The 15,016-nt window shown below is 37.5% G+C and overlaps 1 protein-coding gene and 1 long non-coding RNA gene across 2 annotated transcripts; one reads left to right on the top strand and one right to left on the bottom strand.

The window, feature by feature from the left end:
* Positions 1-415: 415 nt before the first annotated feature.
* LOC121959304 lies at positions 416-8,519 on the top strand. Its single transcript, XR_006106892.1, has 4 exons — positions 416-520; positions 6,329-6,403; positions 7,995-8,137; positions 8,414-8,519. It is a non-coding gene; the product is annotated as an uncharacterized LOC121959304 (long non-coding RNA).
* pax10 (paired box 10) lies at positions 6,024-11,509 on the bottom strand. Its single transcript, XM_042508552.1, has 7 exons — positions 11,404-11,509; positions 11,036-11,230; positions 8,733-8,815; positions 8,474-8,630; positions 8,037-8,110; positions 6,339-6,471; positions 6,024-6,208 (listed from the first exon to the last, which is right to left on the bottom strand). The coding sequence occupies exons 1-7, from the start codon at positions 11,507-11,509 to the stop codon at positions 6,108-6,110; spliced, it is 849 nt and encodes a 282-aa protein (XP_042364486.1). The 3' UTR covers positions 6,024-6,107.
* Positions 11,510-15,016: the final 3,507 nt, after the last annotated feature.

Genomic DNA, 15,016 nt, shown 5'->3' with positions numbered 1-15,016 from the left:
CACAGACTTCGAGGTGGTTTTTGCTTCTATTTTTATTTAATGCACTGTTTTGCATCCCTATATTTCTAGGCATCTTTTTTTGTTTGTTCGTTTTGTGTCACTTTGTGGTCATTTTATATGTGGTTGTTTTGTGTCTCTCAGAAATCATTAAGTGTTTTTTTTCTGTTGGTATTTTTGTGTCTCTTTGTGGTCATTTTGAATCTCTTGATTGGTATGTGTTAATTTGAAAGCCTTTAAATTAATCCATCCATGCTTGAGCCCATTAATTGCAATCCTCTCCCTCTCCACCAGATGCCCTCCGACTTTTCCACCTGCTTCAGTCACCTGACTCCCTCATCCACCTGCTCAGCTGTTTCCACTTTGTCAAGCTACCATGTGTCTCTTGCATTGGTAGCTTCTGTTATATTGAAACTGGAAGTTTGTTACCTGCCTGGTCTGAACAGCCTGACTTTGAATGTCCTGCCTCCCTGTCTGGATTTGTTTGCATTTTAGACTGGTTCTGACACTTCCCTGGCTGCCGGTAAGCTTATATACACCTTCACTTTGCTATTAGATCACTGAATTGATCCTGTCTGCCTTCCTTGTCTGCATTCAGTTTCAATCAGGCCTTTCCTAATTTGTAATTATGTGAGCACATAATAAATCAAAATTATAAAGTTGTAAGAACCAGATTTTCAGACAGTTGCCTCTCTATAAGAAAAAGACACAAAATGATGTAAGAATGCCATATATCGTTGATATTGTGTTAATGTCAGTGATGTGAATTCCCAAACAAATGTTGTAATTGAACTATTAAACAGCAAATGACACATGTATGTCAGCTAATAAGTAATACAAAATGTTGCACTTATCACATTTCAAGCTCATAATTCTTAAAAAAGGGCACAAACAGAAACATAACATAATAATATACAACCTAATTAAACTGGGTTCCACATATCTGTTCACTTGCTTTCCTTAGACCACACCGCTTCATGCCTGGTGTATCACCTGTGTCAGTCACCTTTGACCCAGCATGCTTTGCAACCACGATATCCTGCCTTTAGCTTTTGAGTGTAGATGTCTTTCAAGACCTGTTTGTTTCTCACACTTGTCTTTCTGATCCTCTCTCACATTTGGGCTTGGAGGCTTCTGTGATCACCACAGTTGCACTCTTCCTTTGGTTTGTTGTTGCCTCAGTGTTTGAGTCAAAAGTCAACTCAGTCAGACGGCCTCGCCCATGTGGTGCAACGGATTGTTGCATTGTCGACAATAAAAACACACAACAAAAACCTCTGTAATGTAATCTTACTGACATTTTGAGTGTGAAACTGTTTAATCAAGGCTTTTAATGAATGTAAAGGAGCTTTTGTAGAATATTTTTTATTGTCTCAAGTTAATTATTACAGGGTCTGAGAAAAAGTTTGCACTGAATTTGGTTTTTGTGTCCTGCGAGATTATGCAGTGAAGATACTTTCTGTTACTGTTAGTCATGTGTTCTGTTGATATGGAAGTTATGATCTGACATGCTTTCATGGTGTTTCGTCGTTTCATCGTATTTAAATTTTGAAATGTAAAAAAAAAAAAAAAAATTATAATAATGTAATAAAACGTAAACATTCAAACAAAAAGAAAAAATAAATAAATTTGCTTATATTGTACCACATAGACATAGTATCCCTGAATCAGAGCAGTAAAATGTAACCTATTCTCCACCTACCTCTATAATTTATATTCAAATCCCAGTTTCCAATTTCATTTCCAGTTTAAGTTTGCACATTGTTTTCCAATTTGGAAATTAAAAAATAAGGTCTGTTTTATATCTAAATACATAATAATTTTAGTCTTGGGCTTTGGATTAAGCGGAAGATTATTGTTCAGTGGAGTTTTATTTTAATTTTAGCAGAAATTTTCAAGCACACCACTGAACATGAAAATGTGATTATTAGATTAGATTTTTTTATTAAATTGAAATTGAAAATGAGATTTCAAATTAGTTATTAACAAATTGTTGTATTGGCCCTACTTGACTTCCATAGCCTATTAATCATCATAGGGCAAAAGATGTGAGTCTATCACATTTGTCCTCTATTTTTAATCAAGCTTGACAGGTAGTTATGGTTTTCCACAGGAACTGTTTTGCCAGTGTTATTCAACACAAAGTAAAAATACAACTGGGGTAAATTGATGACACAGCATTAGGCAGGAGTGCATCGGCATCTTACATCTCATCTTAGAGTCCCATGATGTCCACGGATCTGTGTTCATTCCCTCTGCAGAGCATATTATCTTTCCTTCCCCCACCCCGTCTTCCTCCTCACCCGTCTTTCATTTCTGTTCATCCTCCAGGGCCCAAGTGAGTCATGCCATTAGCACAAAATGCTGCCCTGCTAATGGTTGTCCAGTTTCCGCCATGTCCACTTCATGTCGAACGCCCCATTTATGCTGCTTCCCCTTTGAAGGCATGTGGATAATGTTTTAAGGGTTGGATCATCTCACTCATCCACACTGACACTCAGATGCAAACCATTTCCAAGCTAAAAAAAAAAAACATTTCTGGCCTACATAACCTTCCCTCTTTGTCTTTATCCTAACCAAATAAAATATTATAATATTTATTTTTAATTTAGTATATATTTCGGCCACTTGGGGGCATCACTCTCTATCAACTCCTGAGAGCAGGGGTAAGAGTAGATTAAAGTTCTACCCCATGCTTGATCACATTATATTGTTGTCTTCATATATATATATATATATATATATATATTGCTAACTTTCTTTATCATTTGGTGTTGGACAGGCAGTGTGTATAGTGGGTTTTGGGTGCAAAGTGTGTATGTGTATGTATATGTTGCTATTAAAGGAAGTCACTCTTGATTTCAGGCCACAAATGCCAGTCTCTTGTGTGAAAGTCTTGTGATTGTTTGGCATCCACCCTCTATGGACTTCTATTTTATACATCTTTTTCTTCTGCTCATGTAATAGTTTCTACAGCCACTAGAGGGCCTCACCTCACAATAGTGTGGATCATGGTAGTCTTTTAGTGGTACGGTGTACTGAACCAATCAGCCTACTTTTCTGAATATTCACTGATGTTCACCAGATAGCTGCTAACTTTCTTTATCATTTGGTGTTGGACAGGCAGTGTGTATAGTGGGTTTTGGGTGCAAACTAGCTGGAAAAAGCTGTCTCTGGCTGTTATCGATGCTGAAGAGAGCCATGAGAGTGAACCAAAAAAGTTAAGTTTCAGGATGGAAAACCAAAACAATAAGCTAAAGTGCTTCGTAGAAATGAGGGGAACTACAGAGATGGAAAATAATCCTTTGTGCGTTCATGAGCAACCACCCTCACAGTCAAGCAGTCATATGATCTATTGTTAATATAAAAAATACTGATTATAGCAGCTTTAATTGGACTAGATCTAATAATATTCTGTGTTGATTAAAGTTATTACTGCCCCAGTCATCATTATAATGATGTTTATATTTAACAGTTAAGTTTAACATGAATATAATTTACACCAAATATTTTTTTGTTTTTTATAGATATTTTTTTGTTTTCTCTTTTTCTTATCTTAAAACACACATCAGAAACAAAGACCTTTGAATATATATTCATTACACACCGTTTTATTTTCATTAAAGGGATCCAAGGCCTTCACAAAAGGGTTGACTCTTGGTAGCTATACAGTACTAACACAACACACGACGACAACAGAAACAACACAGAGGACTTGTGTGAACGAGTGAGAAAGACAAATAAATAAGAGTAGACATTTCATATGAGATTAAACCGAGATGCATCAACAGAACCAATAGCCAGAGGAAAGTGAGCAGAGCTTAAAACCCTGCAAAGTACAGTAACGCTTTTGTACAATACTCGATTCATTTCTGCAAGTAGCTGATTGTCTATAGGCTTTATTTTTGGTCATGCATGGTTGATGATGGCACAGTTGATGATGTCATCGCTATTGTATTGACAGTGTTGCAATAATTTCACAGTTTTACCTTTTTTTTTTAACCTCTACCTACAGCTTTGATTGTCAGTCTCTGAAGTATTTGCATTAGATGGTTTGAAGGCTTTATGTTTGCTGTGTAATGATGCTTGATTGTCACTGGTCAATGGATATGGTTCATTACAAAAAAATCCCTGCCAATCCATAGTTTCTATCACTGCTAAATCTGTTACTGAATTGTTTTTGTTTTTTTGATAGATAGGATAAAATATATATATAAAACAAACAGAAAATCTAATTGCTTTACCATAGTTTTTGGCAGATATATGTAATATTTTTATGTTCAGAGTAGTATCAGAATAACTCTGACACAAATATTGACATGGCACATCCCTAATGATACTGTGTTTTTGTGCTTTGAGATTGATTTGAGTCCACAACATGCTACATTCTTCCCTCCAATAACTTCTGACAATATTCCACAGTTATCTTCCTCATACACGCATGTCTGTACAAAAATATGCAGTATCAGTCTTCGTGTAATGTTGCTGGCAGGGTAGGCAGGATTTACTTGGTTTTTTTTCATGGTACATTTTTTAAGTTTTAATAAAAGTGATTGCCATACGCAAGTCTGAAATCTTCACAGTAGCCTCACACAGCTTATGCTTCGGGAACAAGCTTGCTATCACAATATCATTGAGCTGCTCAAGTAACAAGAAACTGTGGTTACACTTCACAATACAGACATCTGCTGGCATTTACTTAGTAACACTGCATCACTTAGCATTTTTGTGTGGTAGAATTATAATTATAATCCTGCCAAACATTCCTCCTTTTTCCACTTTTGATATTTGAAAATTTCAAGAAGGCTACAGTTTATTAAGCTGTTTTTAAATTATTTTGAAATAAACATTTAAAGGAACAGTTTGAGGGATTTAGTGACATCTAGCGTTGAGGGCTGCAGATTGCAACCAGTACTAAAATCCAGACTCTCAGTAAGTTTTAACCTTAAGCCAAATTGTTTGCAGAGGTCACCTCATCTCAAAAACAAATGGACCTGGTTTAAACTGGTAAAAGCACAGAATCAACTTTTTTTTGTCAAAAATCAATGTTTATCCAATGCTGTTTGGCTAGTAGCAGAGAGGCTGCTAACTACAGTGGCCAACGTTAAAATGAGAATGGCTTTATCTGTTTAGTTGGTCTGTTCTGGGCTACTGTAGAAACAAGCCAGTGCGACATGGCCATCTCTTTCGATGAGAACCCGCTCCCTATGTAGATATAAAAATTCTAGAAAAACATGACAATTCTTTTTTTGTTTTTTACAGGTGATTATACACTAAAGAAAACATACTAATTATAAAATATTCAATTTCTGCCAACATATCCCCCTAAATTTTACACACTGAACCTTTAAATTTTATAGGCTGAAAGCTTGAAGTAACATCAGGCCAACTTTCTGAACTGTTTATACGTAGTTCAAATCTCAAAGCAGTCTTCTGTCACCTCTAGGCATAAAATTTGTTGAAAAATATAAACTCAGAAGTCTCCTTACTGGTTTTTCAGAGTTTTAAACCACATCTCACAACGTATGTAGAGGTTTATAAAGACAGGTTTTCAGTTATTAGTATATTAGTCTATTTTTTCCCTTGTTTTTAGATCATAAATCTTTCATTCTAAGCCAAAATGTAACACAATAAAATACGATACAACTTTCTAATGATTCAATGCTAAATCTCAATAAACAGGTTATAAAAAATTGTTGCAAAAAAAAAAATGTTGCAACTCCACAGCATTACCTCAACTCTAACTAAAGCCTGACCCTAATTCTGACTCTATTTTTAATCGTAAACACCCCTTAAACTGATCCTATTTCTAATCCTGACCTCAGTCCTATGACGGAACCATTAACCAATCAAAAAAAGTGCAACCTGATAATACTAAGCAAATACCAGAGTGACCAGAGTACTGTCAAGTGCAACCAAAGCTGCTCTTGGCTGAATTTGTAAACATTTAATGCATTTTGGGGTCTGCAACTCATTGAGGCCCCCTCTATAACTCAGTCCTGTGCTTCTTTAAAACCCGTGTGTCCCCATATTGTTTTCTTGACACTTTTTTGTTACATGCCCTTTTTTTCCTTCTTCTTTTGTTTTGCCGGTTGGCAGCGATTGTCTGTTTACTGTAATCTGGCCCAATACTGACCCAGGTTATGACTCATGCTCTGCTGCTCAGTTCCTGGGACCTGGACCGGCACTGAAACACCAGGCGATATGAGCCCTGGATGAGAAGACAGGGAGAATGAAACACTTAGTGAAGTTTTATTTACTTTGCATTTCAGCAGGCAAACATAACAGCAAATGTCTTCATCCCTGTTAAATAACCTCCTATCTTCCTCAGATACACTCACCAGTGTTGGAGTTGGCCGAGGACGGAGTCTGCAAATGAGGGGAGGAGTACGCCGATGAGTCAAAGGTGCGTGGTGCAGAGGGGGATGGAGGTAACATGCAGGAGTAGGAGGAGGCTGACTGGGGTGGAATAGACTGAGTGGAGGAGAGAGAAAGGGAAAAGATTTGGGTTAGATTTGTAATGAAACATCAATATTATTTAAGAAAACCTCAGTTGTATATAACCATGGCTGATCCCTACACTGTGTACTGGAAAGACAAAGCTTAAAGTAGTGACAGCAATTTAACCACATGGAGGTGCTATAGAGTAGGGTTGTTTGGTGGCAGTCTTAAGCATGCAAAGTAATTTCATTTTTCTCTGATCTTCATGTTTGACTTGTGCTGATTTTTTCTAACTCTGCTGATACTGTGTTATTTTAGAAGTTTTTACTATAATTATTATTATAATTATTATTGTTTTGTGCAAACCCTGGAAGACTACCATGATGAGTTTTCAAATAAAAGAGACAAACTAAAAAGAGTGCTCACAGTGACTTTGCAGAAAAGGCTGATTAAATGCACAAATGTTAAAATATTCTATTTCTAATGTTCATTTTTGAACATTAGAAATGCAGTCATTAATGCATAAGCATGTGTCTTAACATTTAATAATAATTTAAATAAGACACAAAAATAAATTGTGTGTATTTCCATGCTGCTCTTGAGGCTATGATGATAATTACAATATACAGATACAATCAAAGAAATGACAACAATGAACGCTGTCATGTTTGCTTTTTTAAAATTGTATCTTGATTAGGGAGCTTTTCTAAGTGTTACTTCTGTCAAAGAAAAGTTTCAAATGTATTTAATTACTACACACTTGGAAGATACCATGAAAATGTTGCATAGATTGTTGAAAAATCTGCTTGAAAATTTTAACACTAAAATTTCTTTTCAACATCTTCCACTTTATTTAATGCATTCTAGTGAATTTTAAGCACCAATTTCTGCATTTTCTGTATAAGTTTATGATGTAAATTAATTTGCCAAAATAAAAGTCCTCTGCTATTTTTGTGTTTTTATTAGGGGGGGCAAAGCACATGTTCTATATATTGAGGAAGATGTGCCCCCACTATTATTATTATTATTATTGTTATTATTGTTGTTGTTGTTGTTGCTGTTATTGTTGGTAGTAGTAGCAGTAATAGTAATAGTAGTGGTAGTATTATAATTGTCATTATTTTTATTAAGGGGAGTCTAGTAGTAGAAGTAGTAGTTTAATTAGTAGATACCATCATAAGACTTCCCCCTCTTGATGCAATTATTTTTGTAATGAAATTTGGTAAAATGTCATGTTTTAATGTGCAAATGAGGCTTTATTTTATAAAATATGCACTGATTTATGTACATTTCCTGTTGTTGTCCTGCCTTAAAATTTGTATTTGTATTGAATTTGTATTTTGGCTTAGATAACCGTGTTAAAATATCCTAAGAGTTGTGATAAGAGGAATAAATATTGTTATTTATATAAAGAAATAGTAGTCATAGCACCAGTATTAATATCTGCAGTAGTCTTTTTTGATGTATTTATTTTCATTATCCCATGTTTTATACTCTTTATATAACCGAGTTAACGAACGCTTTCTGCTCTGTGACGATGACCTGCTTTGCTAAAGTTTGAAAGGTGCTGATGAATGATGAATGATGAATAGTCCAACCTGGACTCCCGATGAGAAAACTGACAGGGAGCTGTAGCTGGGCAGGGACGACTCAGCCTGACTCAACATGGACCCTGGAGAGAGACACACAGAGCGCAAAGGTAAGCACACACACACACACACACACACACACACACACACACATTTACACACAAGTGATGGGAACATCTCGCAGTGGAAATGTTGTAATATAGATGTGCTCTAATGGAGAAACTCTAATGGTTTGCCTGCCTCCAAATGTCACTCTGAGGTTTGTAATTATAAACTAGTAAAATATGTCAGTCTGCAAATGCATAAATCATCCAGAGCAAATGTAAACTCTTGCTTAAGTATGTCTGATGTGCTCCATGAATTAACAGATTAATATGATTCATTAGAGAGAGTAATTACGACAAGATTTAAGCGGAAGCCTTGCAGCAGAGTGACCTGGAGTTTACCTGAACTGCTGCCGTGCTGCTGATGATAGACGGACGTGTTGAAGGAAGTGGTCAGAGGGGCTTGGCTCTGTGAACAGGAAGTCACACCCCCTGACCTCCTTTGATTGCGCAGCTTCTCTTCCCTCCTCCACTTGGCTCTTCGGTTTGAGAACCACACCTGTCAGTCATAGACTTCTGTTAGACTTTATCATGACAGTCTGCATGTTGTTACATGTTGAGCATCAGACGTATGACAATGATAAAGACAGAGTTTTCTCACCTGTATCCTGGCCTCTGGTAAATCAATCTTGTTTGCCAATCTCTCCCTTGCAAAGACATCTGGGTAATGTGTCCTTTCAAACTCTGTGGACGATATTAACTAACATCAAACACAGTGGGAGTCTTAATCAAGGATGACAGGACTATTGGGGAGCAGCTCGTCTGATCGCCTTTGCTGGGGAGTGTTAACATACTTTTTAATTTATCTGTTTATGTGCATAGATATTTATATTTATTTACATAGATTTAAAATAAAATTAATTTAGCATATGGTAATTTATTTCGGTCCGTGTTAAAAATTTCCAAAAGGGATGCACATAATAAAGAATAAATAACAAAAAGGCATTTTGTTGAACCCTTTGAAACATAGATGGACATTTTTTCTTGTGCTGCATTTAGACGCCTTTCACATGTATTTCAACCTTTGAAATCTGAGCAAAAAGGTTTAATTCTCTTCAAAAACATGGGAAAAGGAAATGTGCAAAATGTAAGAAATTGGTGAAAAGGTGCTAAAAAACAACCTGAAAATTAATGGAGAGAGGGGGGTTAGAAAACTAGCCAAAAAACGGGGAAACGATTCCATGATTATGAGTTACATATTCAATATGTAACAAGAAAAAATATATATATATATGTATTTTTAGCACTAGGCAATTTCCTTGTTTGTTTTTGTTTATTACTTTCCATTTTCATGCTAAAAGGTAATTTTCTTGTAACTTCTTTTTTACTAAATTGTTGCAAATTTTTGGGTCAGTCAAGTCAACTTGCTTCAGGTTTCAAAGGTTTAAGTAAACACCAAAATTTAGACCGCAAAGGTGTAATCTTAAACTGATTATGCCTAATCATTTTTACTTAATCTGAATCAACAATCAATTATCAGATTTTTTGGGCGGATAAGAAACTGCATCTAATTACTGCTTAAGATCGGCTAATTATCTTGTCATGGAATACACACAAATCCAGGACGCTGAGATGTATCCTTACAACCATATTTGAAATATTTATCTGTTGCACTTTGTATAAATAATTTACTATTATGGAACACGCATAAAGTTCAAATGAAAGGATTCATGTTGAGGAGCTGCCTAAGCGCTTTATTTCAAAATAGTCTGACTAAAATGAAGCTGAGGAAAAATCCTTAGAGGTTTTCATTTTGTCATAATTTCTTCTTTAAATCTAAATTTGGCATTGTGTCTTACTTATCGGCAGAGGCATGGACCATATATAACAGAGGCTTGATGTGAGTTGATTCCTGACTCAGCAGTGAGTGTGTACCAATGAGACTTTCTCAATTAGACTATCATTTCTCATTTTGGCAGTTAATTTAACGTTGACAAACGGCTGACATTTTTGTTGTTGACAAGTACAAACAAGAATATGCCTCACCCCATAACTGACAGTCTGAGTCATCCTGATCAACTCTGAAGTTTCACGTCTGGTAATGGAGATGTCTTTATGGATTTAATATCTGTATTAATGATGCTTAACTTTAGCATGTCAATAAAATGTCATCAGAGGAAACAAATGTTAATGTTTTCTTTTGAATAGATATCTTGCTGGGAATATAATATTAACAGGTTACCAGTGTTGTAAATAGCTGCACATTAAAGTTCCCACTGGTAACACATGGTTAATAAACCCATATTGCCCAGAGAATACAAAGATGGCTCTATAAATTAAGTCTGTCTTCACAAATTGTTCTAATTGGCTTGGTTATAATTGGCGTCTGTGTCAACACATGATTGTTATTGTGCCTTGGCCGTGCACTGAGGTCAGTGTACCTCATTAATGTCATTTGCACAGAGTGACCACAGTGATACTGTTCCACTTGGCTGCACAGTGGACATTGCGTCCTTATTTAGCTCAAGGGCCCCGCTGCAGCCATATCCAGTCAAGGGTGCCTTTCTGATCCCTCTCAGCGGATATCGGGCCACGAGGGCCGGATCTCGCTGCATAACACAGCCACAGTAATGATGCATTATCTGCTGTGCACACTGCCCGAGGCTTTTTTGGAGCAGATCAGGAATATTTGTGGAGTTAAGATTCTGGATAATTTGCATCTTTTAATGGGTCATGAGTGACTTTTCATGCAGGGATTGCCAATCTCATATTTATGTCCCTTGGCGTTTACCAAAAAGCTGTAAACAAGGTGTAAAGATTAGAATCCAGTAACAAAGGTGTTGGCAGAGAGAAAAAACACAGTAGGACAAGCTGCGTCATGACACACTCTAGTCTGGCTCCATGGAGGGCTGCGATTGGCTGAGAAAGCAGGGAGAGAGCTGTGCGTGCTTGAATATGCCTGACCTTTCTCCAGAGCCTCGATCTGCTCCTGCGTGAAGCTGGTCCTGTTCCTCTGCAGCTTCCTCTTGAGCTGCAGCCTCAGCTGAGACTCCTCGCCCTCGTCCCTCTCCACAGGGACTCCTCCCCCTCTGCCCGTGCCCCCTCCCCCTGCCTCCCCACCCATGCTGCCCTCCGTGTCCAGGAGACAGCCCTCGGACACTGGTCAGGCAGGAAAGGTGACAAAAGAGATGTGGGAGCGTCAGGAAAATACAACAGGCCGTCACATTTAAGAATAATGTGCAGATTCATGCATTAAGATAACAGGAAGTTGGTGAGACAATCCATTTAAATTTGGGGTCATTAAAGTGATCTGTGACAGGCTGGTCCCTCACCTGTGCTGTGTTGTGTCTGAACGCCAGTGGGGTCATGGTACCAGTTGTTAGGCCCGCTCCAGTTTGAGCCGCTCTGCAGGTTCAGCATGGTTAACTTCTCATACATACTACGAGTGTCCAAACCACCATGAAGAGAAATGAAGGAGTCCTGCCCTGTGTGTGTCCGCCCCTGATTACTGTCACCTTTTGGCTCCTCTTTTCTCCCTCCTTCTATCCTCCAATCCTTCCTTCTGGAGGGTGGTGGTGGTGTGTGGGGGGTTAGGGGAAGAGGAGAAGAAGAAGAAGGAGGGGTTCATATCGCATGAGTTCACACATGGTCGGCATTGTGGCGAATTAGCCTCATGATGACAGACAGAAATGGAGTTAGTTACATGCCCGCTGTCGTAACGTGTGTGTGTTATACATTGGTATGCTAGTATACCATGGGGAGCAAAGGTACATTAGTACCCACTCTGAAAGCAATGACATTTATTATGCTACTTGCTTTTAGCTCTATCTTTTGCATGCACACACACATCCACACATGTATGCCACATTTACATGTAACCACAAGCTGGCATCGCGTAGCAGCTTTATGGGCGAGATCTCCCATAAAACGTTCAAACCGAGCCCGTGTTCAACTTTCAGTGCACAAGTATGTCCATAAACAACATTATCTGCCTAAATAAATATATGTCTATGTCTGAGATGAAAAAAAGCTCTTCTCTTCTCCTCTTATCTTATTTACATTCCTTTTTTTGGAGGGAAATTTCCTCTTTGGAGAGTCAAAAAGGAATGCAAATGTATGTCAATACTGAGCCAAATCTGCAGCAGCACAATGTCAAAGGTCAAACTTCATTCATTTGAATGAGCAGCCCAGAAACAACAATTCAATCATTTTCAGTTAAGATACAGAAATTATTCTATTTTGGCAAAGTACCTTGTCGTCGGTCCCAAAGCCAAAGAAGTGATCTCCTACACAAAAAAATTCTTAAAAAAACTCGATTTTTTTTTTTTTTTTTTGGAAACTTACCAAATGTCCAGGTGAAATGATGCTGTGCGTCCTGTGTGTTACTTCCCTCCGCTGTGGACCTTTATTCCCCTGTTCCCCGTACGTCCCTTGTTCTCCAGCTTTGTTGACAATAACTGTGTGTGTGTGTAAAGCAGAGAGTAGGAGAGAGATGGAGAGAGTTAGACAGGGTGAGAGAGAGTGAGAGAGGGAGAGGGGGGGCTCTGGAGAGAAATGCGTCTGCGGGCACTCTTGTCCTCCAAGCGATGGAGAGAGAGAGAGAGAGAGAGAGAGAGAGAGAGAGAGAGAGGGTGAAAGAGAGAAAGAGAGAGAGAGGAAGAAGAGAGAAAGAGAGAGAGAGAGAGGGAGCCACCGAGGGGTGACAAAGTGAGTCAACATCAGTGTCAAGTTTGAACTTAATGCCAGCGAGAGGAGGAGGGGAGGCCGAGAGAGTGGAGCATAAAGCACAGATAATGGAGAGATAGTGAACGATAAATAGATGATGGAATTCAATTTTAACCATAAATTTCACATAAATACAGAGAATAATCGGCAGTTTGGCACATTACTTTTTTTACACAGACACATGTGCAACCAGACAGGTGATATTTTTAGGTTAAACTCAATGTTCACACGAGCACAGACTCATTTTCACTTATCTTTATTTGGGTGTTTTAAACTTTGATAAACACTTGACATGTCCACATTTATCTGTTATTGTATTGTACTTCTATTATAAAATACAGTGTTCTGTAATATTAATATATTGCCAAAAAAAGGTAATTATTGGCATGTGTAACAAACACATTTTTATGTTGATTTTTCTGGCACTGAAGTGACATGTAATGTGATACATCATGGTAAAACAACTGTATCTAATAAGATACGTATTTCCATAATTATAAGCAGCAAACTCAGGCTTAATAATAAATGGCTTGACTGATGTTTCTAACTGTTTCAGCCACTGATATGAGGTAAAACATTAAATGCATCATAAAAGCATTTCATGTAATTAAGACATTTTTCTAGATGAGAATAAGTAATATTATTAGGCTTAACAACACATTATAGCATTTTTCCAAACACAGATATGGCAAAATTGAAAAAAAAAAAAATCATGTTTAGGTTAAATAAAAACACATTTAAACTTCTTTATAACTACAAGATAAGATGAGTATATTCAGATTATTGATAACTTGTCTAAAACATTTATCTCTAGTAAATGAAAATATTTGATTAAGACAAGAGATATATCTGTTTAACTTTTAACTGATTTATTAAGATAAAAAACTAAATTTTTTATAATATAGTGATTGCAATTGTTTTCATTACTGACAAATCTGCAGATTTCTCTCTTAATTAAGTGATTAATGCTCTGGCCCATTATTTGATAGAAAATATTAAAAATGTCAAAATTTCTTTTTTGTGATGGTCAAAACACAAAACTAGCCAAAGTTTTAATTGACAATAAATGTAAGAAATAGCAGTACATTCTCAGATTTGTTAAAATAGTGAATCAATTATCAAAAGATTTGATTATCCATTATTTGACAAACTAAAGTTTCAGCTCTACGCTTAGCTGCAGCTTCTTTTCTTATCTCGCTATTTGATGTTTTGCTCATATGGATTGAGTTACTTAATTGCAGCACCTGTGTTTCAGACCCACAGCACTGTAAGGTGCTATAGATGGGCAGGTAAAGTAATGCAAGAGCTTAAAAATGCACAGAAGTTGAGTAACAGCTTTTCCCAGAGCAAATGGGTATTGTTCCCTGACTCCAGAGGTATTGTTCTCCTGCTTTAACACTGAGCTTCAAGCTATGGGACAATAAACAAAGGCATTGCGTGGCCCCAGAGCAGGTTAAAGGAGCACCATACAGAAACCCTTGGCGGCAGACACACAAGGTCTGATGTGAGGCGTAAGTAATGACGCAGGTATGACGGTATGTATGGTCGAGTCAAAGAGCCAGAGTAGAACCGGGGGTTTAAATATATCTCTTTGCAGTGGAGAGAAGAAGAGAGAGATGGAAGATGGAAGCAGGGAGGCAGAGGAGAGAGATAGAGAGAGTGAAGAGGAAGTATGTGACTTTGGGGTGGGTGTTGGGGCTCGGGGATGGGGAGGGTGCCAGCTTGTTTTATTTCCGGTTGACAAGACTTTGCGCTCCCTTTCTCTCTGTCGCTCCCTCTCTCTTTCATACTATGCTATTCTTTCTCCGCTGCCCCCATTGCTCTGTCCCCCCCTCCCCTCACTCCCTCCCCTCTTTCTCTGTTACTTTCCTCTGAGACGTGCCTCAGAGAAAGGAAAGGACTTGACAAGTTCAAAGGTAAAAAGGAGTAAGAATAGTGGTGGAAGAAGCATTAAGATCCTTTAGTTAAGTAGAAGTACTGATGAAAACTCAATTAAGAGTTAAAGTCCTAAACTCAACATTTCAGTGAAGCAAAAGTGCAAAAATCGTATCAGAAAAATAAAATATCAAAATTTGTGCCCATTATGCAGAATGACTACATATAATTACATTGGCAGAATCCACAAAAGCTTTTACGGGCCTCCTCAAAATGCACTTCTACAAGAATATTATTCTTTGATGGTGTCTGTTGTCATTACATTTCTGGGCAGTCTGGTTTTAG

The sequence above is a fragment of the Plectropomus leopardus genome, chromosome 19 (assembly GCF_008729295.1).
Source record: "Plectropomus leopardus isolate mb chromosome 19, YSFRI_Pleo_2.0, whole genome shotgun sequence".
In the NCBI taxonomy this organism is placed as follows: domain Eukaryota; kingdom Metazoa; phylum Chordata; class Actinopteri; order Perciformes; family Serranidae; genus Plectropomus; species Plectropomus leopardus.
The sequence above is the reverse complement of the archived record's forward strand: the minus strand, read 5'-3'. Positions and strand labels throughout refer to the sequence as shown.

What these genes read in the sequence shown, in the direction of transcription:
- pax10 (XM_042508552.1), bottom strand. Translation starts at nt 11,509, where the DNA reads ATGTATGAGAAGTTAACCATGCTGAACCTGCAGAGCGGCTCAAACTGG. An exon ending in GATCGAGGCTCTGGAGAAAG is followed by an intron (nt 8,816 to 11,035) that starts GTCAGGCATATT and finishes TATCGTCCACAG; the next exon opens with AGTTTGAAAGGACACATTAC. An exon ending in TTTTCTCATCGGGAGTCCAG is followed by an intron (nt 6,472 to 8,036) that starts GTTGGACTATTC and finishes TCCTCCACTCAG; the next exon opens with TCTATTCCACCCCAGTCAGC.